The sequence below is a fragment of the Spinacia oleracea genome, chromosome 2 (assembly GCF_020520425.1).
Source record: "Spinacia oleracea cultivar Varoflay chromosome 2, BTI_SOV_V1, whole genome shotgun sequence".
Classification (NCBI taxonomy): Eukaryota; Viridiplantae; Streptophyta; class Magnoliopsida; order Caryophyllales; family Amaranthaceae; genus Spinacia; species Spinacia oleracea.
This window is the reverse complement of record NC_079488.1, coordinates 74673025-74693046: the sequence shown is the minus strand read 5'-3', so window position 1 is coordinate 74693046 and position 20022 is coordinate 74673025. Positions and strand designations below refer to the sequence as shown.

The window sequence follows — 20022 nt, the reverse complement described above, 5'->3', positions numbered from 1 at the left end:
GAAAGGAGATCGGAAAGAAAGGGACGAGTAAGGTGAGTTCTATTTTTGGATTTTTCCTCCAAATCTCTTCAATTTATTCGACCCTAATATACCACTAGTAGAAAAAACCTCAAGTGCTGGTGATTATGCCCCTATCACTTGGAGGTGAAACACTTTATAATATTTCAAGTGCTTGGCAAGCACTTGACTTGGGGTTTATGGAAATCGCCAAGCACTTGACATGTTTAGTATTTGGGGTTTAAGGAAAACCCCAAGCACTTGATTTGTCAAGTGCTTAGGTTATAAGGAAAACCCAGTATTCGGAAAAAATAACAAAAACAAACTTTTATTTTTTGTATTTTTAAACCTTTAATGGTAAATAAATAATAACATATAGATAAATGTATCAATCTTATTAAAAGTATACTCATAATACAAATAAGAGAATTATATCTCATGTTTAAAAATATTACAAAGTGTAACAAAAAAAGACAACAGTTTATTACAAAGTTCGGCACGCATCAGATAATCCAAAGTGCAATATAAGTGTTGAGCCAATATGATTTTGATGATGACACTACTACAAAAACAAGGGAAGAGACCCCTCCAAAAGGGCCTTAGAGACCTCTTTTAAGGGGGTCTCTATCTCAGAGGTCTCTTTGGTAAAAGACTCCCTCATATGAGAGGTTCTCTTTGTTGGAAAAAAGAGACCCATTAGGTAAGATAGGAGGTCTCTTTTTGATGCCAAAAATTAAATACAAACTTTTAGGTAAGGCGGTCGGCACTAATGATGACACGCAATTGCTGACAAAATACTGACGTCAACAGTATATATACACATTTTCCTTCCCCTTTACAAATTAACCCTAATTCATTTCTTTCCTTCCCCTCAACTCGGCCCCCTTTCTCTCTCTTAAACACTCTTCTCCTCTCTCTCCTCTCCAGACCTAATTCTAGAAGAAATTAACGACGGTTGTCGGAGGCAAGAGAGAGAATCTCCGCCGCGATCAACGCCAACGAATTGAACAATTTTAGCGCCGTCGTTGCCGAGGTTATGGTTGCACGAGGAGTTTGTGGTTGCGTTAATGGTTGCCTGGTCACGGTGGTGGCTAAGGTAATTCTTCCACCTCTTTTCTTCATCTCTCCTCCATTCTTCCTCATTTATTTAGATTTTTGATTTTCGAAATCTGAGTTGGATTTTTGATCGATGTTCGATTGATTTTTTCGATCGATTTAGGTTTTTGATTTTTTATGTTTTTTTTATATTAATTTTGTTGATTTTAGTTTATGTATTTGATTTTTTTTTTGATCAAAGGTGTGAGGGAGCATCCACCGCAAGATCTGTTCCTTAAGTTTTTTATTTTTCAATTTTTTTTGATTTTAAAATTTAGGTTTGTGTATTTGATTGATTTGTTGTGTGGTCTAGGTAATCTCGACGGAAAGCTGCGGTGGCGCTTAGGCGGAGAGAGATTGAGCGGCGAAGGACGAAGGAGAGTTGCCGGGAGCAGAGGTGGCTATTCGGTGCGGCTGGTGGTCTAGGCGATCTTGACGATCATCAAATCATCGTCAACGAGGCTTAATCCCGCAAAGGCGGATGTGGTGGCGGAGGCTACAAGGAGGTGATCCCCGTCGAGGCTATAGCCGCCGCCCTGGTGCTGGAAGTTGCGGTGCTCGGTGTTGTTCATGTTGTTGGTTTGGTAATCGGAGCAATTGATGCAGAAGGGAAGTTGCAGAAGCCTTGCGAAGGAGCAATTGGTTGTTGTTATTTAATTAGTTTTAGGTCTTTCGTTTCAGTTAGGAATATGGTTCTTTTAGTTATAATTTATTTGTTTTAGTTAAGAATGTTGATGGTTTAGTTAATTTCGTTTCAGTTAAGAATGCTTCTGTTAGTTATAAGTTATTTTGTTTTAGATAAGAATATTGTTGTTTTAGTTACAATAATTTCATTTAAGTTAAGATCGAATTATTTCATTTTAGTTAAGAATAATCTTGTTTTAGTTAAGATTAAATTTTCGAGGTTTAGTTAAGATTTCTGAGTTTTAGTTAAGATTTTCTGAAACTTAGTTAATATTTTCTGAGTTTTAGTTACGAATTTTCGTGTTTAAGTTAAAATTTCTGATTCACTATGTTTTAGTTATGAATTTTTAAGTTTTAGTTATGATTTGTCACGTTCGTTTTTAGTTAAGGTTTTTTGAGTTTTAGTTACGTATTTTTTAGTTTCACTTCAGGCCTTTATTACGATTTTTCGAGTTTCAGTTATGATTTCACGAGTTTAAGTTACGATTTTCTTGGTTTTAGTTAAGATTTTTTGAGTTTTAGTTATGTAATTTTGTGTTTCAGATAACGAATTTCATAGTTTTAGTTAAGATACAAAATTTTAAGCATTGAAACCAATTAGTTAAGCAATTGAATCAATTAATTAGTTAAAAAATGAAACTAATAAGTTAAGCTTCGGAACCAATTAGTTAAACAATGTAATAAATTAGTTAAGTAATGTAACATATTAGTTAAACCATGCAACCAATTAGTGAATCATTGAAACCAATTAGTGAAGCACTGGGAGCAATTAGTTATGCACTGGATTTAATTACGTTAACCACTAGAACTAATTAGTTAAGTTTGAAATTCAATTAGCAACGAAACTAATTAGTTATGCAACGAAACCAATTAGTTAAGCAATGAACCACTTAGTTAAGCACTGAAACCAATTAGTTAACCAATGAAATCAATTAGTTAAGCATTGCAACTCATTAATTAAGATTTTACGAGTTTTAGTTAATAATAAGTTTGTTTAAAATTAATAACTATTCGACTCATAAGTTTAACTATTTGTTTTTATACCTTAACTATTTTGTTATTCAATCAGTTATGATTTTATTACTTTTAGTTATGTTTACACTAGTTTAGTTAGTACCCAAAAAAATTGAAAATTTAATTTCGAAAAAAAAAAAATTTAAGCCTGAAATCCAATTAGTTAAGTTTGAAGGCCAATTAGTTAAGCCTGAAGCCCAATTAGTTAAGCCTGGGAAAAAAATCAAAAAAAAAATTCAAAAAATTTTTTTCAAACTTTTTTTTTTAAAAAAAAATTACATGCTGACGTCAGCACATGCGCCAACATGGCTGCCAACGGGACTGCTAACAAGGCGGTCTTTCCTGTGAGGCGGTCTCACACAAAAGTTTCTCAAAATTAAATATTTTAAAAGGAAAACATACCCAATATGTGAGAGAGGGGGTCTCTTGGTGGTTCCACCGAGACCCCCTGCCACACCCTACGGGTCTCTTTGCCTTTTTTATTTTAAAAAATTATGGTTCAAGAGAGACCTACTATCTCACCTAACAGGTCTCTTTGACATTTTTTAATTTAAAAAAAAACACTTTATTCTGACATGTCTCATCCTCCAACGTTACCTAAAAGCACATAAATAATTGTTAACATTGCAATCGAGCAGCAATTAGAAAAATCAACAAATATTTCATCCAAATCATTCTTTAAACAAATACAAATAATTCATGATCGACCACGCCCATAAATCTAAAAAAATACACTTATACATCTAAAATTTGTGCATATACAAGAATAAAACCACATTCAACCCTGTATGGACTCGATATAAAAAATAATAAGAAACGGAAAAAGCTGTTAATAAAATCTAGTGTTCTGCAATAGTCAATTAAGTAAGACCAACACGGGCACGAGCATCTGGTGGCTCATTCATTTGACCATAAAGACGTACATTTGTTGTCAGCCAACAACTAAAAGATGAAACACAATGGGTGAGCCACCTGATCATGACAAAAAAAGTTAGAAAACTAGGGTAATTAAGCTGTTAGATTCTATGGAGAAAATTTGTAATTGGAAAATACCATGAGTTTTAGCAACGTTGTTGATAAGTTCTAGAATAACCATATTTGTCCCAACACCTGCATCTCAGAATAAACGGCCTAATCTTTCCTCCCCTTGTGGTGTGGAGCTAGAATATCAACAACCTTAGAAAGGTGAAAAACATATAGATATTAGTTTCTCATAATAAGATAGTAAGATGCCCAAATGTCACAGCAGTTTCAAGAGGAGAAAGAAGTTACATTGCAAAAGGCGCCTTAAATTCAGTAACAAGGCTTGCTGCTCAATTGCTAGTTCGAAACAGGAGGGTGCCTTTCTGTGAATAGAGAGATAGTTTCCGGTATGACTGCCACCACAAATGTCAACATATAAACACCAACAAATCTCTGAGACAAAAAAATGATGTTGGCCTAGAAGATGTCAAGTCGCTCATTCAGGTGAATCACATATGATATCATAACAAACGATGCAAACACATAATAAGTAAAACTACTACTAAAATGAACAATAATATTATATACTATTATAAAAGCGAGAGCATTACAAAATCTGAGTAACAATATCATCGAAAACTCAGTTTCCAATAATTGTGTTTCTAAAATTCACTGAATTAGTTAATACCGAATCTTAGTTTAGTCCTTCTTGATTCACTTGGTAATTAGTGTAGAAGTGCTAGTTCGTTACAAACTAAATTACCTTTCACTTCTAATTAAGCTAACCCGAACTTGTTAAACTCTTGCTCACCGTTCTCTTGGGACAATCCCGAAACTTATCACTATAATCAATATAGTTGATAGGCTAGGTGTTCTATAAATTTTGTTTGATTGAGTGATTCTTGTATAACGACACGAAAATCGCCTATCAATCATCTTCATTACTACTAGTGAATTGTGGGTTTTCTCGCTACATTTGGAGTCCCATGGTAAATTTTCTTGTCTCTGTTTATGCTTGTTTACTTGGTTAATCGCTACTTAGTCACAAAGTAGTTAGCACATCTCCATTCTCCATCCTTTACTCAGAAACTTGGAGACCATATAAATAAGTACAATAATGTAAAAAGAGAAATAACTATATTCATGTCCTCTTGGCCCATCTCCTCTTGCTGCTGACTCTCTATTCCCACCAGCCTTCACTCCCATGCAGCCCATGTCTGCTCCAAGCCCATGCGCTGGACAGACTGGGCCTGGACCAAACACAACACCCATCCAAATTCCAAATACAGCACCAAGAATGGTTACCCGTAGCCAAAGAGGGATTGTGAAACCCAAAAAGCAATTTAATTTGCTTACCACAGTTACGAAGTCTCCACTTCCCCGTAACCCGGTCTTTGCCTTACGTGACCCCAAATTGGAAAATGGCCATGGATGATGAATTTGATGCTCTTATTAAAAATAAGACGTGAGATTTGGTCCCCCGTCCACCTAATGTTAATGTTATTCGTTCTATGTGGATTTTCTCTCATAAAGAAAAGGCTAATGGTGATTTTGAGCGGCATAAAGCCAGACTTGTAGGTGATGGTAAAACTCAACAGGTTGGCATTGATTGTGGGGAAACTTTTAGTCCGGTGGTTAAACCGGCAACTATTCGGCCGGCCGGTGCTCATCCTCTCTTTGTCCAAGAATTGGCCTATCCATCAGTTGGATGTCAAGAATGCTTTTCTATTTGGTACACTCAAGGAGACTGTATATATGCACCAAGCTCTGGGCTTCCGAGATCCCAAACATCCGGATCACGTGTGTTTGTTACGTAAGTCATTATATGACCTTAAACAGGCACCCCGGGCATGGTACAGGAGGTTTGCAGATTATGTCACTTCATTGGGATTCACTAACAGTAAGTCTGATAACTCACTGTTTATTTATCAACAAGACGGTCACATGGCTTATATCTTGTTGTATGTTGATGACATTATTCTCACCGCATCTACACATTCTCTTCGCCTCTCTATTATGGCACACCTTGCATCAGAATTTGCTATGAAGGATTTGGGTCCTTTGAATTACTTTCTTGGCATTGCAGTGACACGGCATACAGGTGGACTATTCCTGTCTCAACGCAAATATGCTGAGGAAATCATAGAGCGTGCTGGCATGTCTAGTTGCAAGCCCTCCTCTACTCCCGTTGATACTAAACCCAAGGTTAGTGCTACTTCGGGGGCTCCTTACAAGGATCCTACACACTATCGTAACTTAGCGGGTGCACTTCAGTACCTCACATTCACCAGGCCAGACATATCTTATGCTGTTCAGCAAGTCTGCTTACATATGCATGCTCCACGAGATGCCCATATGCAGGCTCTTAAGCGTATTATTCGGTACATTCAGGGCACCCTCACTCTTGGGCTACATCTCTACCCGTCGCCTATCTCTGACTTGGTTTCCTACACCGACGCGGATTGGGGCGGCTGCCCAGATACGCGACGTTCTACGTCGAGCTACTGCGTTTTCTTGGGTGACAATTTGATCTCTTGGTCGTCTAAGCGACAACCTATTCTATCTAGGTCCAGTGCGGAGGCCGAATACAGGGGGGTTGCTAATATTGTTTCTGAATCTTGTTGGCTACGAAACCTTCTCTTAGAGCGACATTGTCCTATCCGCAAGGCTACACTGGTTTATTGTGATAATGTGAGCGCGATTTATCTTTCTGGTAATCCCGTACAACATCAACGCACTAAACATATTGAGATGGATATTCTATTTGTGCGAGAGAAGGTTGCCCGAGGCCAGGTACGTGTTCTTCATGTTCCGTCCCGTCATCAGATTGCGGATATTATCACTAAGGGGCTTCCTTTGGTACTCTTTGAAGATTTTCGGGACAGTCTCAGTGTTCGTACGCCTCCCGCTTCGACTGAGGGGGTGTAATAGATTATGTAAATAATCGTAATATAATCGTAGATATTATTGTATATATCGTAGATTGATTTGGTGTATATTTCCCTTCCTAATGTACACTAGTATAAATACCCTTTGAGGTTAATGAAAAGGGCACGGAAAATATTCTTTCATTTATGTCTTAAGGATAATTCGTCGGTCACATAATGCTTAGAGTTTAAAGAAAGAAGCCAAAGTTTCAATATGATTCAACTTTTGAGAAATTTGAATTGACACACGATTTTTGTATGTCAAGTATATAAATTTTTAAAAGTAAACTTGATATCTATATATGCCCATTGCCACTACTCCTAAAATAATGTTAAATTAAAGTGATTAAAGAAGATTTTAATTAACAGTTATAATTGATTAAGGAAATTTAACTTATGTAATATAAAGTTAAGCATTTTATTATGATAATATCATACTACTGGAAAGCTTTTAATAGATGAAACCATTTTTTGAGGCACATCTAATATATATATATATATATATATATATATATATATATATATATATATATATATATATATATATATATATATATATATATAAAGGGGTTTTTTTCAAGAGCATATAGAGCGTCCACGTAGGATTGTCCAGTCACATAATCAAATATTAATTTTATTTTTAAATGATAAATAATAAGATAAAATTGAATATAATAGGAGTCAAATACTGGTAAAAGACAATAAGAGATAAATTTTGCTAGGAGTCTAAATAAATAAATAAAAAAAAACTTAGTAAAAGATAATAATAGATAAATTTTATTAGGAATCAACTACTATATTCTATATAGTAATACTTAATTTTAATGTATTGATCCGTGCATCGCACGGGCTTAATTCTAGTAGTATCTTATTTGGGAGTATCTAGAAGTGCTCCTTTAGCCCAAGCCTTTTAACCGGGGATGGCCAAACGCGCAACTTGCAACTAGGGGTGGCAATGGATTGGATTCGGGTCGGATGTAGTAAACTCCAAATCCGATCCATTTAAAATTCGGACACTAAAATTGCATCCATATCCATATCCATTTAAAATCCGGACTCCAAAATTGCATCCATATCCATATCCAAATCCATTTAAAATTCAGACTCCAAAATTGCATCAATATAATATCCAAATTCGAATCCGAATCCATATTCATATCCATATCCAAATCCGAATCATGCGTTAACTTTACTTACACAGAACTTGTATTTCTTAATTTTAAAATAAATTAGAAATCATATTTTTCATTTACCAAAATCTAATGAGTTTCTAATAAATTAATAAATTACAAATGTATGCGCTTTAATTAAATATATTAAATTAAATTGGGAAATTCCTTTTAAAAAAAGTTATGTACGAAAAATAATACACCTTGATATAATTTCGAGTCGGATTTGGACTCGGATTCGGACTCGGGTCGGATTCTCTGCAGGCTCCATATCCGATCCATGTCCATTCGAATTCGGATGTTTTAATCAGATTCGGATTTAGACTTTTTTTCTCGGATTCGGATCGGATTTTTTCCTTCGAATCGGGTCGGACTTGGTTCGGATTCGGATGTGATTACCATCCCTACTTGCAACACGACACACCTACACAATACCTGTTAATATTTGAAATGCATACATATCCCTCTAAGATGATGTTAATATTAAATTCAATATGGCAATCAGTTTCAGTTTTGGTATATTATTAGATATTTATTTAGGAGATATATTATGTTATTGTATTCCTATTTTATGAGTTGTATTTTAGTGTTTGTTAGTATATTGTTTTCTCCTAAATTGTAATATTCTAGTAATATTGTGTTTCCTAATATTAAGACTAGGATTAGGAAGTTGGGGTATATAAATCATATTTAGATACCATTATGATTGACATGCTTGAGATGTTGAGCTTGAGCATAGTTTGAGAGAAATACTTGTGAGGTTGATTGATTGTATTGTTACACTAGTGGAAAAAGGGTCATTTGCATCGCACTTTTAAGCATATTTGCGTCGCACATCGTGCGTGGCAAAAGCTCTCGACGCAAATGACTAAAAGTCATTTGCGTCGCACATTTGTGCGACGCAAATAACCTTATTTGCGTCGCACAATTAGCAAACGTGCGACGCAAATAACTTTTCAACATGATGCCTGAAAAGTCATTTGCAACGCACATTAGCTAAATGTGCGACGCAAATAAGGTTCATTTGCGTCGCACATTTAGCTAATGTGCGTTGCAAATGACTTTTCAGGCACCATGTTGAAAAGTTATTTGCAACGCACATTAGATAAATGTGCGACGCAAATGACTTTTAGGCGCAAAAAAAAAAAGTCATTTGCCACGCACAATAGCTTAATGTGCGACGCAAATGACAATTTTAGCGCCAAAAAATTAAGTCATTTGCCTCGCACATTGAGCTAACGTGCGTTGCAAATGACTTATTTTTTTTAAAAAAAATATTCGTTTTTTAATATTTTAGTTGGAAATTCCGACATGATCGTCTTTGAAATTAGACGGTTCATTCCCAATACCGGGAATACATTTATAATTAATACCTGTCACAAAAGTTTACAACGTAATTAACGTTCCCAATAAAAGGCAATTAAATTCGTCATAGATCGATCAACCAACATGTTACAACAAACATAAAATTATTACAACAAAGGTACGTAGCTAGCTAGAGATCAAGTTCATATTACAAATTAAGCTAAAAATTCGACATTGTTCATGAAGTAATCTGCCCAAAAATCTTTCACCTCATTAATCTCCTCCGCTGAATAAGGCAATGTTCTTGAAAAATCCTAAAAAAGTGTAAATAATTCAATTTATCAACGATTGATCAATATAATAGTTTTGTGTACTTCAATTTATTATATAAAGTACGTAGTTTATGAGAACATACCTTAGTAAGATCTTGACTATTACCATGATTCATTATTATGTCGTACATAAAACGCATGACGTAGTAGCCACAATCTAGTGATCCCGGTTGTTGAGCACACTAAATGCATTAAAATAAATAACACAAGTAAAATTTCTATCACATTGTATGTTATAATTTTGAAAAACTTATTTCTTAGGTAAATAATAAACTAATTATATATATATACCTGTGCTGGAATCCATGTTAATTTAGTTCCCTTAGATTGTCCACCTAGTCTCTTGTAACTCCGAAAAGCACTACACATTCGATAAAATATGCAATTATATATACTTTGTTTACACATGTAAATGCAAAGAATATTTTACATGTAAGTGCAATTATATACTTTGTTTACACATGTAAATGCAATTATATACGTAGTAGTCACATTTAAGGCTAATTGGGTCGTACGTTCTAGGTCATTTTTAGGCAAAAATGATGTTTTCGAACCCAACTTTGAACCAAAGAACCTAAGGAATGTTTTCAAACTTATTACACGTCTCATATGCATAGTTATAACTTCCTAAGTCCCTTTACAATCTATTATTTCACATTTAAGGCTAATTGGGTCGTCCTAGGTCATTTTTAGGCAAAAATGATGTTTTCGAACCCAACTTTGAACCAAAGAACCTAAGGAATATTTTCAAACTTATTACACGTCTCATATGCATAGTTATAACTTCCTAAGTCCCTTTACAATCTATTATTTCACATTTAAGGCTATTTGGGTCGTCCTAGGTCATTTTTAGGCAAAAATGATGTTTTCGAACCCAACTTTGAACCAAAGAACCTAAGGAATGTTTTCAAACTTATTACACGTCTCATATGCATAGTTATAACTTTCTAAGTCCCTTTACAATCTATTATTTCACATTTAAGGCTAATTGGGTCGTCCTAGGTCATTTTTAGGCAAAAATGATGTTTTCGAACCCAACTTTGAACCAAAGAACCTAAGGAATGTTTTCAAACTTATTACACGTCTCATATGCATAGTTATAACTTTGTAAGGCCCTTTACAATCTATTATTTCACATTTAAGGCTATTTGGGTCGTCCTAGGTCATTTTTAGGCAAAAATGATGTTTTCGAACCCAACTTTGAACCAAAGAACCTAAGGAATGTTTTCAAACTTATTACACGTCTCATATGAATATTTATAACTTTGTAAGGCCCTTTACAATCTATTATTTCACATTTAAGGCTAATTGGGTCGTCCTAGGTCATTTTTAGGCAAAAATGATGTTTTCGAACCCAACTTTGAACCAAAGAACCTAAGGAATGTTTTCAAACTTATTACACGTCTCATATGCATAGTTATAACTTTCTAAGTCCCTTTACAATCTATTATTTCACATTTAAGGCTAATTGGGTCGTCCTAGGTCATTTTTAGGCAAAAATGATGTTTTCGAACCCAACTTTGAACTAAAGAACCTAAGGCAAAAATTTTGGCAAAAATGGCATTTTCATATGCATACTTTACTTACTTGTTTAGTGGCTCCTTAATCATCAAATTTCTCTTCTTCTGTTGAGAATCAAATATGTAGACCTCACGTTTAGACAAGCAAAGAACTAAAAGCATCCAGTGACTCCTACATACAAACAATAAACGTATGTAGTTAGAAAAAAAAAAGTTAAATTTATAACAATCAATTAAAAACGAAGTTCAAAGTAATTTTCATACTTTTCGTAGTATGGACATAAGATGAATGTCTTAGAACTAAGTGCACTCATGGACCTCGTCATGTACAATAGAATTCGATCTGCATCGGACTTTAACATGGTGGCCGAGATCATCTCCGGGCACATGAATCCAATACTATTGGGGTGACAATCATCGTGAAAACACAACTCACTCAAAGCCCTATAATATAGAGTGTAAGAACGTTAAGACAATCATAAAAATCAAATTTAGGGGCAAAATATGAATTTAGGTAACTCACGTAGCAAAAACTTGTATTATTGATATATTGAGCCATGCTCCCGAGAGAAGTTGATCGGTGTCTTCAACGGTGACACTAATTTCAAAGTCCTTTTCCATATTGAATGTCCTTTTAGTGCAATGTACCTTAACGTGCTCCCCTTCTTTTAATCCCAACATCATAGTTTTCATCACATTGCACTTACCACTCAAATTTTGCACTTTATAATTTTCAAGGAAATAGGTTTTTGATTTAGTGTTGGACGCTTTTGTTCCACTTCCCCCAACCACTATCTCTTTCCCTTTGTTCCCTTTCCCTTTAGGCTCTTTACTTGTAGGCTTGTTTACCTGAGGTATGATTTTCAAATAACGATATACATATTAGTGAGCATACATGGTATAATAGTTCTACTTCAAATTATCATGCATATGTTAGTTACCTCCTCATTCGTAAGCGACACCAAATGTTTTGGCCACTGAGTGAAGGTACCATGAGCTTGAGCAAGTTTCTTAATATATTGAGAAGGCACGGGGACGGGAGCTTCTTTGTACGCGGGCTCAAAATCATCAACGCTCACTTTCACGTTATCGGACGTGACGTCGTTGTGGTGATCAAGGAGCAACTCTGGACATATGGTACCATAGGCAACAAAGACTTTCTCCGAGCCTATGTTCAGGTATAGATGGCACGGGACAGGTTCCTTATTATTTATTTTGAACAATAACGCAAATACAATGTAACATGTTAGAAAAGTTCAATAGAATTAACTAGAAACAAAGTACTTGAAAAACACAAATTATCATACCGTAATGTCGGCAAATGGATCTAAACCCCCGGAACGACAACTACTATGAACATTTGCGTCTATCCTCATATGGCTTGGTATTTGGACACCAAGTTCTTTAGCAAATGTGATAAATTTCTCCATGACCATGGCATCCATCTTGGAGTTCATCTCTTGTATTGTCTCATCTTTGACCCTTTTGGTCACTCTTGCTTCCATTTCCTCCATCTCCGCATCTCCATACCGTCGAAAGCTACGCCGCTCTCCGGTCCCCCACACAGCTTTGATGCCTACTCCACCACCAAATGTTAGTGGTCTCCCTTCTTTAGTCTTACCAAGTGCACGAGATAAGACATCATCTCGTGCACTTTTGGGAACAAATTCCCCTTCATCTTGTTTCCTTTTCCATTCATCCTACATGAAATCAAATGGTTTTGAGAAAAGTTCAACACTTGGTTTCATATTTAAGAACATATATGAAATTAGAGGAATCACAACATTACGCAAAATTGTTAAATGAACTTACAATATTTTCTTTGACCTTTTGTGTGCCCTCATCCGGCAAGTAAGGATTTCCTTTCTCATCTGGTTTCGATCTTGCAAGAAGCCATAAACATGTCCTACTCGGCAAACTTGAAGAAATTGTAGACGCAGAGGAACCTTCAGATGACGAAGAAACTGAGGGAATGTACCCTTTTCTCTGCCATTCACTTGTCATTTCAGCATATGATTTCTGTCCCATATGATGAGGATATATGTTGAAAGATTGACTTTGTCTTGCTTTCTCACTTATTTCCTAATTTTAGGGGGGTAAAAGAAATTATTACAACAAAATAAAACTTAGATTATAACAAGACTTTAAATAAGAATAATTTTTATACCTCAGCTTCTTCGGAGGTACGTATCTTCACAAATTCCTTCCATATATCCTTAGTTATATAACTATACAAATCATATGGCATCTTTTCATCTTTTGGCCTTTTCCTTGTACCCCGAATCCAACCAGTCGTCAATCTTGATTTGAATTCCCTCCAACGCTTATCACAACTCTTTAAGACAACTTCTTTCTTAGTTTCATCTGTGATATGAAATTCTCTCTAAATGAAAGAAAAAGAAAAGGAACAAGAAAGTCTTTTAGCACTTGAAAAAGACACGTAGATATGTACAACTGAATTTCCAAAATAAAACCGGTTACCTTGACGTCTTCCCACAAAGTGTCTTTTATTCCTTGTGAAACATCTTCCCAGGTTCTGATCAATATTGAAACATTTGCGCGACTTATCTCGCCAATGTGATTCTTGTAATCCGTTGCCCATTTCCCTGTGGGTCGGTCCAAGTGATCCCATTCAATTTTTCTTGGAACCCCGGGCATGGATTTTATTCCTTTTGTAGGGCCTCTTGGCTTCTTTTTTTGCTTTTGGGGCACTTGATTTGGTGATTTGTTAGAAGGACCTGAATTTGCGTGTTGATCTTCATCCATGCCTGACGCTACTGCATTGGAAAATCATCAAAATTACATACCTTCAAAAGCAGGATTTTAAAATAAAAATAAAGAACTGATCAGTTCTGTGCACTGATCTGCACAGCTCAGATCAGAACTGTGCAGATCAGTGCACAGAACTGATCAGAACTGACCAGTTCTATGCACTGATCTGCACAGCTCAGATCAGAACTGTGCAGATCAGTGCACAGAACTGATCAGAGCTGACCAGTTCTGTGCACTGATCTGCACAGCTCAGATCAGAACTAATGCAGATCAGTGCACAGAACTGATCAGTTCTGACCAGTTCTGTGCACTGATCTGCACAGTTCTGATCTGAGCTGTGCAGATCAGTGCATAGAACTGGTCAGTTCTGATCAGTTCTGTACAAATGCTGGGGAATGAATTTGAATATGCAAAATTTTGGTCCACAAACCCACCCAAAAACAGACTGTTCTTTAAAGATTAAGCAACAAAGAAAGCACAACCAAGCTCCTGAAATAACCTTCAGATACTAACAACCAGCAATTAGATGGTACACAGGAACTTAGCAGACACTTAAATCCAAATAAGATGTTTTTTTTCCGGGTTGGGAGGTAGTTTGGGAGTGCAAACATGGATGACATAATATCCAGCTCCATGAGCATAATATAGAGACCAGTTGCATAAGAATTCAAGGAGTATGGAAATTCCCTGAATAAAGAAGTATCAGGTGTAACCATCCATCATCCTTTGAACAACCACCACTATCCTAAAGCCTCGTACTAATCTATTATTCCACATTTAAGGGTAATTGGGTCGTTATAGTACATATTTAGGCAAAAATGACATTTTCGAACCCAACTTTGAACCAAAGAACCTAAGGAATGTTTTCAAACTTATTACATGTCTCATATGCATAGTTATAACTTTCTAAGCCTCGTAATAATCTATTATTCCACATTTAAGGGTAATTGGGTCGTTATAGTACATATTTAGGCAAAAATGACGTTTTCGGACCCAACTTTGAACCAAAGAACCTAAGGAATGTTTTCAAACTTATTACATGTCTCATATGCATAGTTATAACTTTCTAAGCCTCGTAATAATCTATTATTCCACATTTAAGGGTAATTGGGTCGTTATAGTACATATTTAGGCAAAAATGACATTTTCGAACCCAACTTTGAACCAAAGAACCTAAGGAATGTTTTCAAACTTATTACATGTCTCATATGCATATTTATAACTTTCTAAGCCTCGTACTAATCTATTATTCCACATTTAAGGGTAATTGGGTCGTTATAATACATATTTAGGCAAAAATGACATTTTCGAACCCAACTTTGAACCAAAGAACCTAAGGAATGTTTTCAAACTTATTACATGTCTCATATGCATAGTTATAACTTTCTAAGCCTCGTAATAATCTATTATTCCACATTTAAGGGTAATTGGGTCGTTATAATACATATTTAGGCAAAAATGACATTTTCGAACCCAACTTTGAACCAAAGAACCTAAGGAATGTTTTCAAACTTATTACATGTCTCATATGCATAGTTATAACTTTCTAAGCCTCGTAATAATCTATTATTCCACATTTAAGGGTAATTGGGTCGTTATAATACATATTTAGGCAAAAATGACATTTTCGAACCCAACTTTGAACCAAAGAACCTAAGGAATGTTTTCAAACTTATTACATGTCTCATATGCATAGTTATAACTTTCTAAGCCTCGTACTAATCTATTATTCCACATTTAAGGGTAATTGGGTCGTTATAGTACATATTTAGGCAAAAATGACATTTTCGAACCCAACTTTTAACTAATCTACAAATTAACTTGGTGAAAAAATAGTTGCCAAAATAGTACCTATCTCACTATTTCTCTTTTTCAACATAAAATCCTTCATCATGATCTCGGCGTGTATAACTCATGTCAACATCGTCAATCATTTGAGGGATATGCCAGGAGGAAGGTGGAATCTCATTAAACTACTCATCATACTCTTCTTCATCATCTACATCCTCAACGCCAAGTATTCTTCTTTTGCCTTCCAGAACAACTGACCAACTACGATCGGCAGGGTCAACCATGTAAAAGATTTGTTTTGCCTGTGATGCTAATATGAAAGGATCTGCAAGATGCCCAACTCGACTAAAGTTTACAAGTGTCAGGTACCCATGTTCATCCTTTTTGACACCGCGACTAATATCAACCCACTTGCACCGGAATAGAGGAATCTTAAAATACTTATATTCCAACTCTAATATTTCTTCAATGACTCCATAGTAAGAGTTCGTCTTATCTACAAGTGTTCTATCTTTTACACTAGCATACTCTGAAGACAAACATATTGCCGTAACACCACTATTTTGCATCGTCGTTTTGTCATCTTGTCGCTTCGTGTAAAAAGAATAGCCATTGATGTCGTACCCCTCATAAGATATGACTTGACATTTAGGACCATATGCCAACCATCTCACCATGTCAGATACCTCATTAGGCGTGTCGGAAAATTGATCCATCACTCGACGCTTGAACCATGTAAGGAATGAACGATTATGCTCTTTTATCAGTTGAGGACCATTTTTTGAAGGATATTGCTCTCTAAGAAAGTTCATGTGCTCAGCCACGTATGGATGGACTTCACTAAGACTTTGCACCACAAACAGCTCAACCTTACACATCATTTCAGAACTGATTGATATCCTTTTCTTGCCAATTGTACCTTGACCCCCAAGTCTCCCATCATGTCTAGACTTTGGTACTCCGACTTCTTTCAAACGTGCCATATATTGAGAAACCCATGCAGCAACTTCCTCCGCGACGGTTCGTTGGACAATACTAGCTTCAGGTTTGGCCGGATTCATCACTCTATTTTTCAAGGTACCCATTTCCCGTTCAAAGGGATACATGTACCTCATACAAACTGGCCCACAAAGCTTAATTTCACGAACAAGATGAATAATCAAATGAGGCATCATGTCAAAGAATGATGGCGGAAAATACTTTTCAAACCGACACATGGTCTCAAGTACATCAGCCTGCAAATCATCCAGTATTGTTGGATTGATCACCTTGCTACAAATTGTGTTGAAAAAGAAACACAATCTTGTAATGGTATACCTCACTTGTGGCGGCAATATCCCTCGAATTGCAACCGGCAGCAATTGTTGCATCAACACGTGACAATCATGAGATTTCATTCCAACTAATTTCAAGTCAGACATGGACACAAGTCTACGAAAATTTGAAGAGTAACCGGCAGGGACCTTTAAGCCATGCAAAGACTCACAAAAGCTAACTTTCTCCTTTTTAGACAAGGTGAAACAAGCTGGGGGAAGGTACCAGCGTTTTCCCCTTTCTTGAGGTGCCAACTCGGAGCGACCCATAGCAGCCATATCTTGTCTAACTTTAGGCCCATCCTTCGTTTTCCCTTGCATATTCAACAATGTCCCAACAATGGCATCACAAACATTTTTCTCAATATGCATTACATCCAAACAATGCCTAACTTCCAAATCTCTCCAATATGGGAGATCCCAAAAGATAGACCTCTTCTTGTAACCACCACTTGGCTGACCTTTATAAGGCTTACCAAACTCTGTCTCAATGTCTTTAACCCGTTCATAAACCTCACACGCACATAAGGGGGCAGGAGCTTCTCTCATCTCCAATTCTCCATTAAAAGCTTCCTTCTCTTTTCGAAATGGATGATCTTCAGGAAGATACATCCGGTAATCCATGTACACATCTTTCCCACAAAATTTTAGGCGCCTCGAGACCAAATCATCATGACAACCTGGACATGCCTTCTTTCCCTTTACAGAATACCCTGACAAATTTCCATAAGCCGGGAAATCATTTATCGTACAAAAAATCATGGCACGTAAAGTGAAATTGGTTTTGGTGTATGCATCAAACATCAACACCCCTTCATCCCACAACAATTTCAAATCTTCAATGAGTGGCTCTAGATACACATCTATGTCATTTCCGGGTTGTTTAGGCCCAGAGATTAAGAGCGACAACATGATGTATCTACGCTTCATGCATAACCAAGGAGGCAAATTGTATATGGTGAGAAGAACCGGCCAAGTGCTATATTGGGTACTAAGTGTCCCAAATGGGTTCATTCCATCCGTGCAAAGACCAAGCCTGAGATTCCGAACTTCTTCCCTAAAGACCTTGTACTTTCGATCAATGTTCCTCCATTGTGGAGAATCAGCAGGATGCCTCATTAACCCATCTTTCTTCCTCCCCTCGGCATGCCACCTCAAGAGTTTTGCAGTTTTCTCTTCTGAGAAAAGGCGCTTAAATCTTGGTATAATTGGAAGATACCAAAGCACCTTAGCCGGAGAAGGTTTCTTCTTAGTTGATGTTGCATCATTCTCCACGATCTTGTAACGGGACAATCCGCATCTTGGACACTCATGCAGATTTGCATACTGCTTTCGATACAACACGCAATCATTTGGACACGCGTGTATCTTCTCATAATCCATACCCAAAGGACACATAAGCTTCTGGGCCTCATAGTTAGACCTTGGAAGTTTGTTTCCTTCAGGAAGATTACCAGACGTGGCCTCCAAAAACTGTGAAAAACTCTTGTTGGTCCAACCGTTTTCCACCTTTAAGTTGAAATATTCGATGACGGCACCAAGTACAGTTTGTGTAGAACCAGGATATAATGGTGTTGCGGAAGCTTTGATTATACTATCATACATATGGGGACGCTCAACGAAATGATGGTCTTCCACATCATGCATCATATCATCTATCCTATCTTTCTCCTCTTCTTCCTCACTTTCAACACCAATATCATCCTCAATTTCATTATCATCACCATTATCACAATGATTATGCTGACTCGAGCTCGGCATACTAGAACTTGCCCCATGATCTATGCTCTCACCATGCCATGTCCACGTCGTGTAGTTACCCTTAAAACCGCGACGAACTATGTGATCAACAATATCATCAATATCCCGATACCCCCTTGAATTATTGCAATCACAACAAGGACACAGAATTAAACTTGATTCATGTTCTGATTGATGTTTCAAGGCAACCTTAATGAACTCTTGAATCCCTTGTAAGAACCTTGTAGAAAATCGTTTACTACCATACATCCAACTCCGATCCATTTTCAACCACTAGACCAAATTTTGTCAAAGGTTAGAATATAAACTAGGCTATTCATATCATTATAAATCCAAAATTTTGTAGCAAACCCAAAACATGATTTCATATATCACCTAAATTCATTTCATACCCAAAACTTCATTTCATAACTTTTAATTCAACAAAACCTAACAACTAAAATTCAACAAAACCTAAATCCTAAAATGTACCCAATTAAAATTCAACTAAAATTCAACAAAACCTACAACTAAAATTCAACAAAACCTAAATCCTAAAATGTACCCAATTAAAATTCAACAAATAATATCAACCATTAAAATTCAATTATAATGCATAATTAAAATTCAATTATAATGTCCACAATTAAAATTAAAATGCACAATTAAAATTCAATAAATATCAAAACTAAAATTCAATACCTAAGAGAGGAGAGACGACAATGAACAAGGGCGGCTGAGTGGGCGGCGGCGTGGGCGGCTGCCGTGCCGTGGATGACTTCCTTGGCCGTGGGCGGCGACTCTAAAAAGGAAGAAGGGCAGGAATCAGTGAAGTAGTGAAGTGGCGAAGCAGTGAAGCAGTGAAGCAGCAAAGGAACGGCGCGGCAACGACGGAAGGCGGCGAAGGCAACGACGACAGTGAACAGGGTGAAGCCGCCGGTGAGAACAAAGCAGCTAGTGTTGGTGTTGGTTTCGTTTGGGAGGGAAGCAGCTAGTGTTTGTCGAGCAATATTAACCTAAGTCAGAATGTTCCTAAGCAATTAAGCTGAGCGCGAATTCGAAAAAAAAAAAATCAAAACACATTTGCGTCGCAGCTTTGTTAAACTGCGACGCAAATGACTCTAGGATGCCCCCCAGAGTCATTTGCGTCGCAGATTAGTAAATCTGCGACGCACTTGATTGAGTTAATTGCGTCGCAGTTTTACTAATCTGCGACGCAAATGACTCTGGGGGGCATCCTAGAGTCATTTGCGTCGCAGTTTAACAAAGCTGCGACGCAAATGACTAAATTTTATGCTAAAATTTGTCATTTGCGTCACATGTTCAGAATGGCGTGGCAAATGCGGGGATGCATATAAGCCTTTTTCCACTAGTGTTAGTAACGATTTTTATTAATAATA

The 20022-nt window shown here is 36.6% G+C and overlaps 2 protein-coding genes across 2 annotated transcripts; one reads left to right on the top strand and one right to left on the bottom strand.

Moving 5' to 3' along the window:
- Positions 1 to 5334: 5334 nt before the first annotated feature.
- LOC130467536 (uncharacterized mitochondrial protein AtMg00810-like) lies at positions 5335 to 6681 on the top strand. The gene has a single exon (XM_056836070.1). It carries the CDS (start codon positions 5335 to 5337, stop codon positions 6679 to 6681), a length of 1347 nt encoding a protein of 448 aa, XP_056692048.1.
- Positions 6682 to 9184: 2503 nt separating this feature from the next.
- On the bottom strand, positions 9185 to 19705 carry LOC130467001 (uncharacterized). The gene is made up of 12 exons (XM_056835512.1): positions 19325 to 19705; positions 13488 to 13783; positions 13174 to 13389; positions 12819 to 13088; positions 12314 to 12706; positions 11948 to 12208; positions 11530 to 11855; positions 11271 to 11450; positions 11074 to 11178; positions 9778 to 9847; positions 9570 to 9668; positions 9185 to 9468 (listed from the first exon to the last, which is right to left on the bottom strand). Exons 2-12 carry the CDS (start codon positions 13770 to 13772, stop codon positions 9370 to 9372), a joined length of 2304 nt encoding a protein of 767 aa, XP_056691490.1. The 5' UTR covers positions 13773 to 13783; positions 19325 to 19705; the 3' UTR covers positions 9185 to 9369.
- Positions 19706 to 20022: the final 317 nt, after the last annotated feature.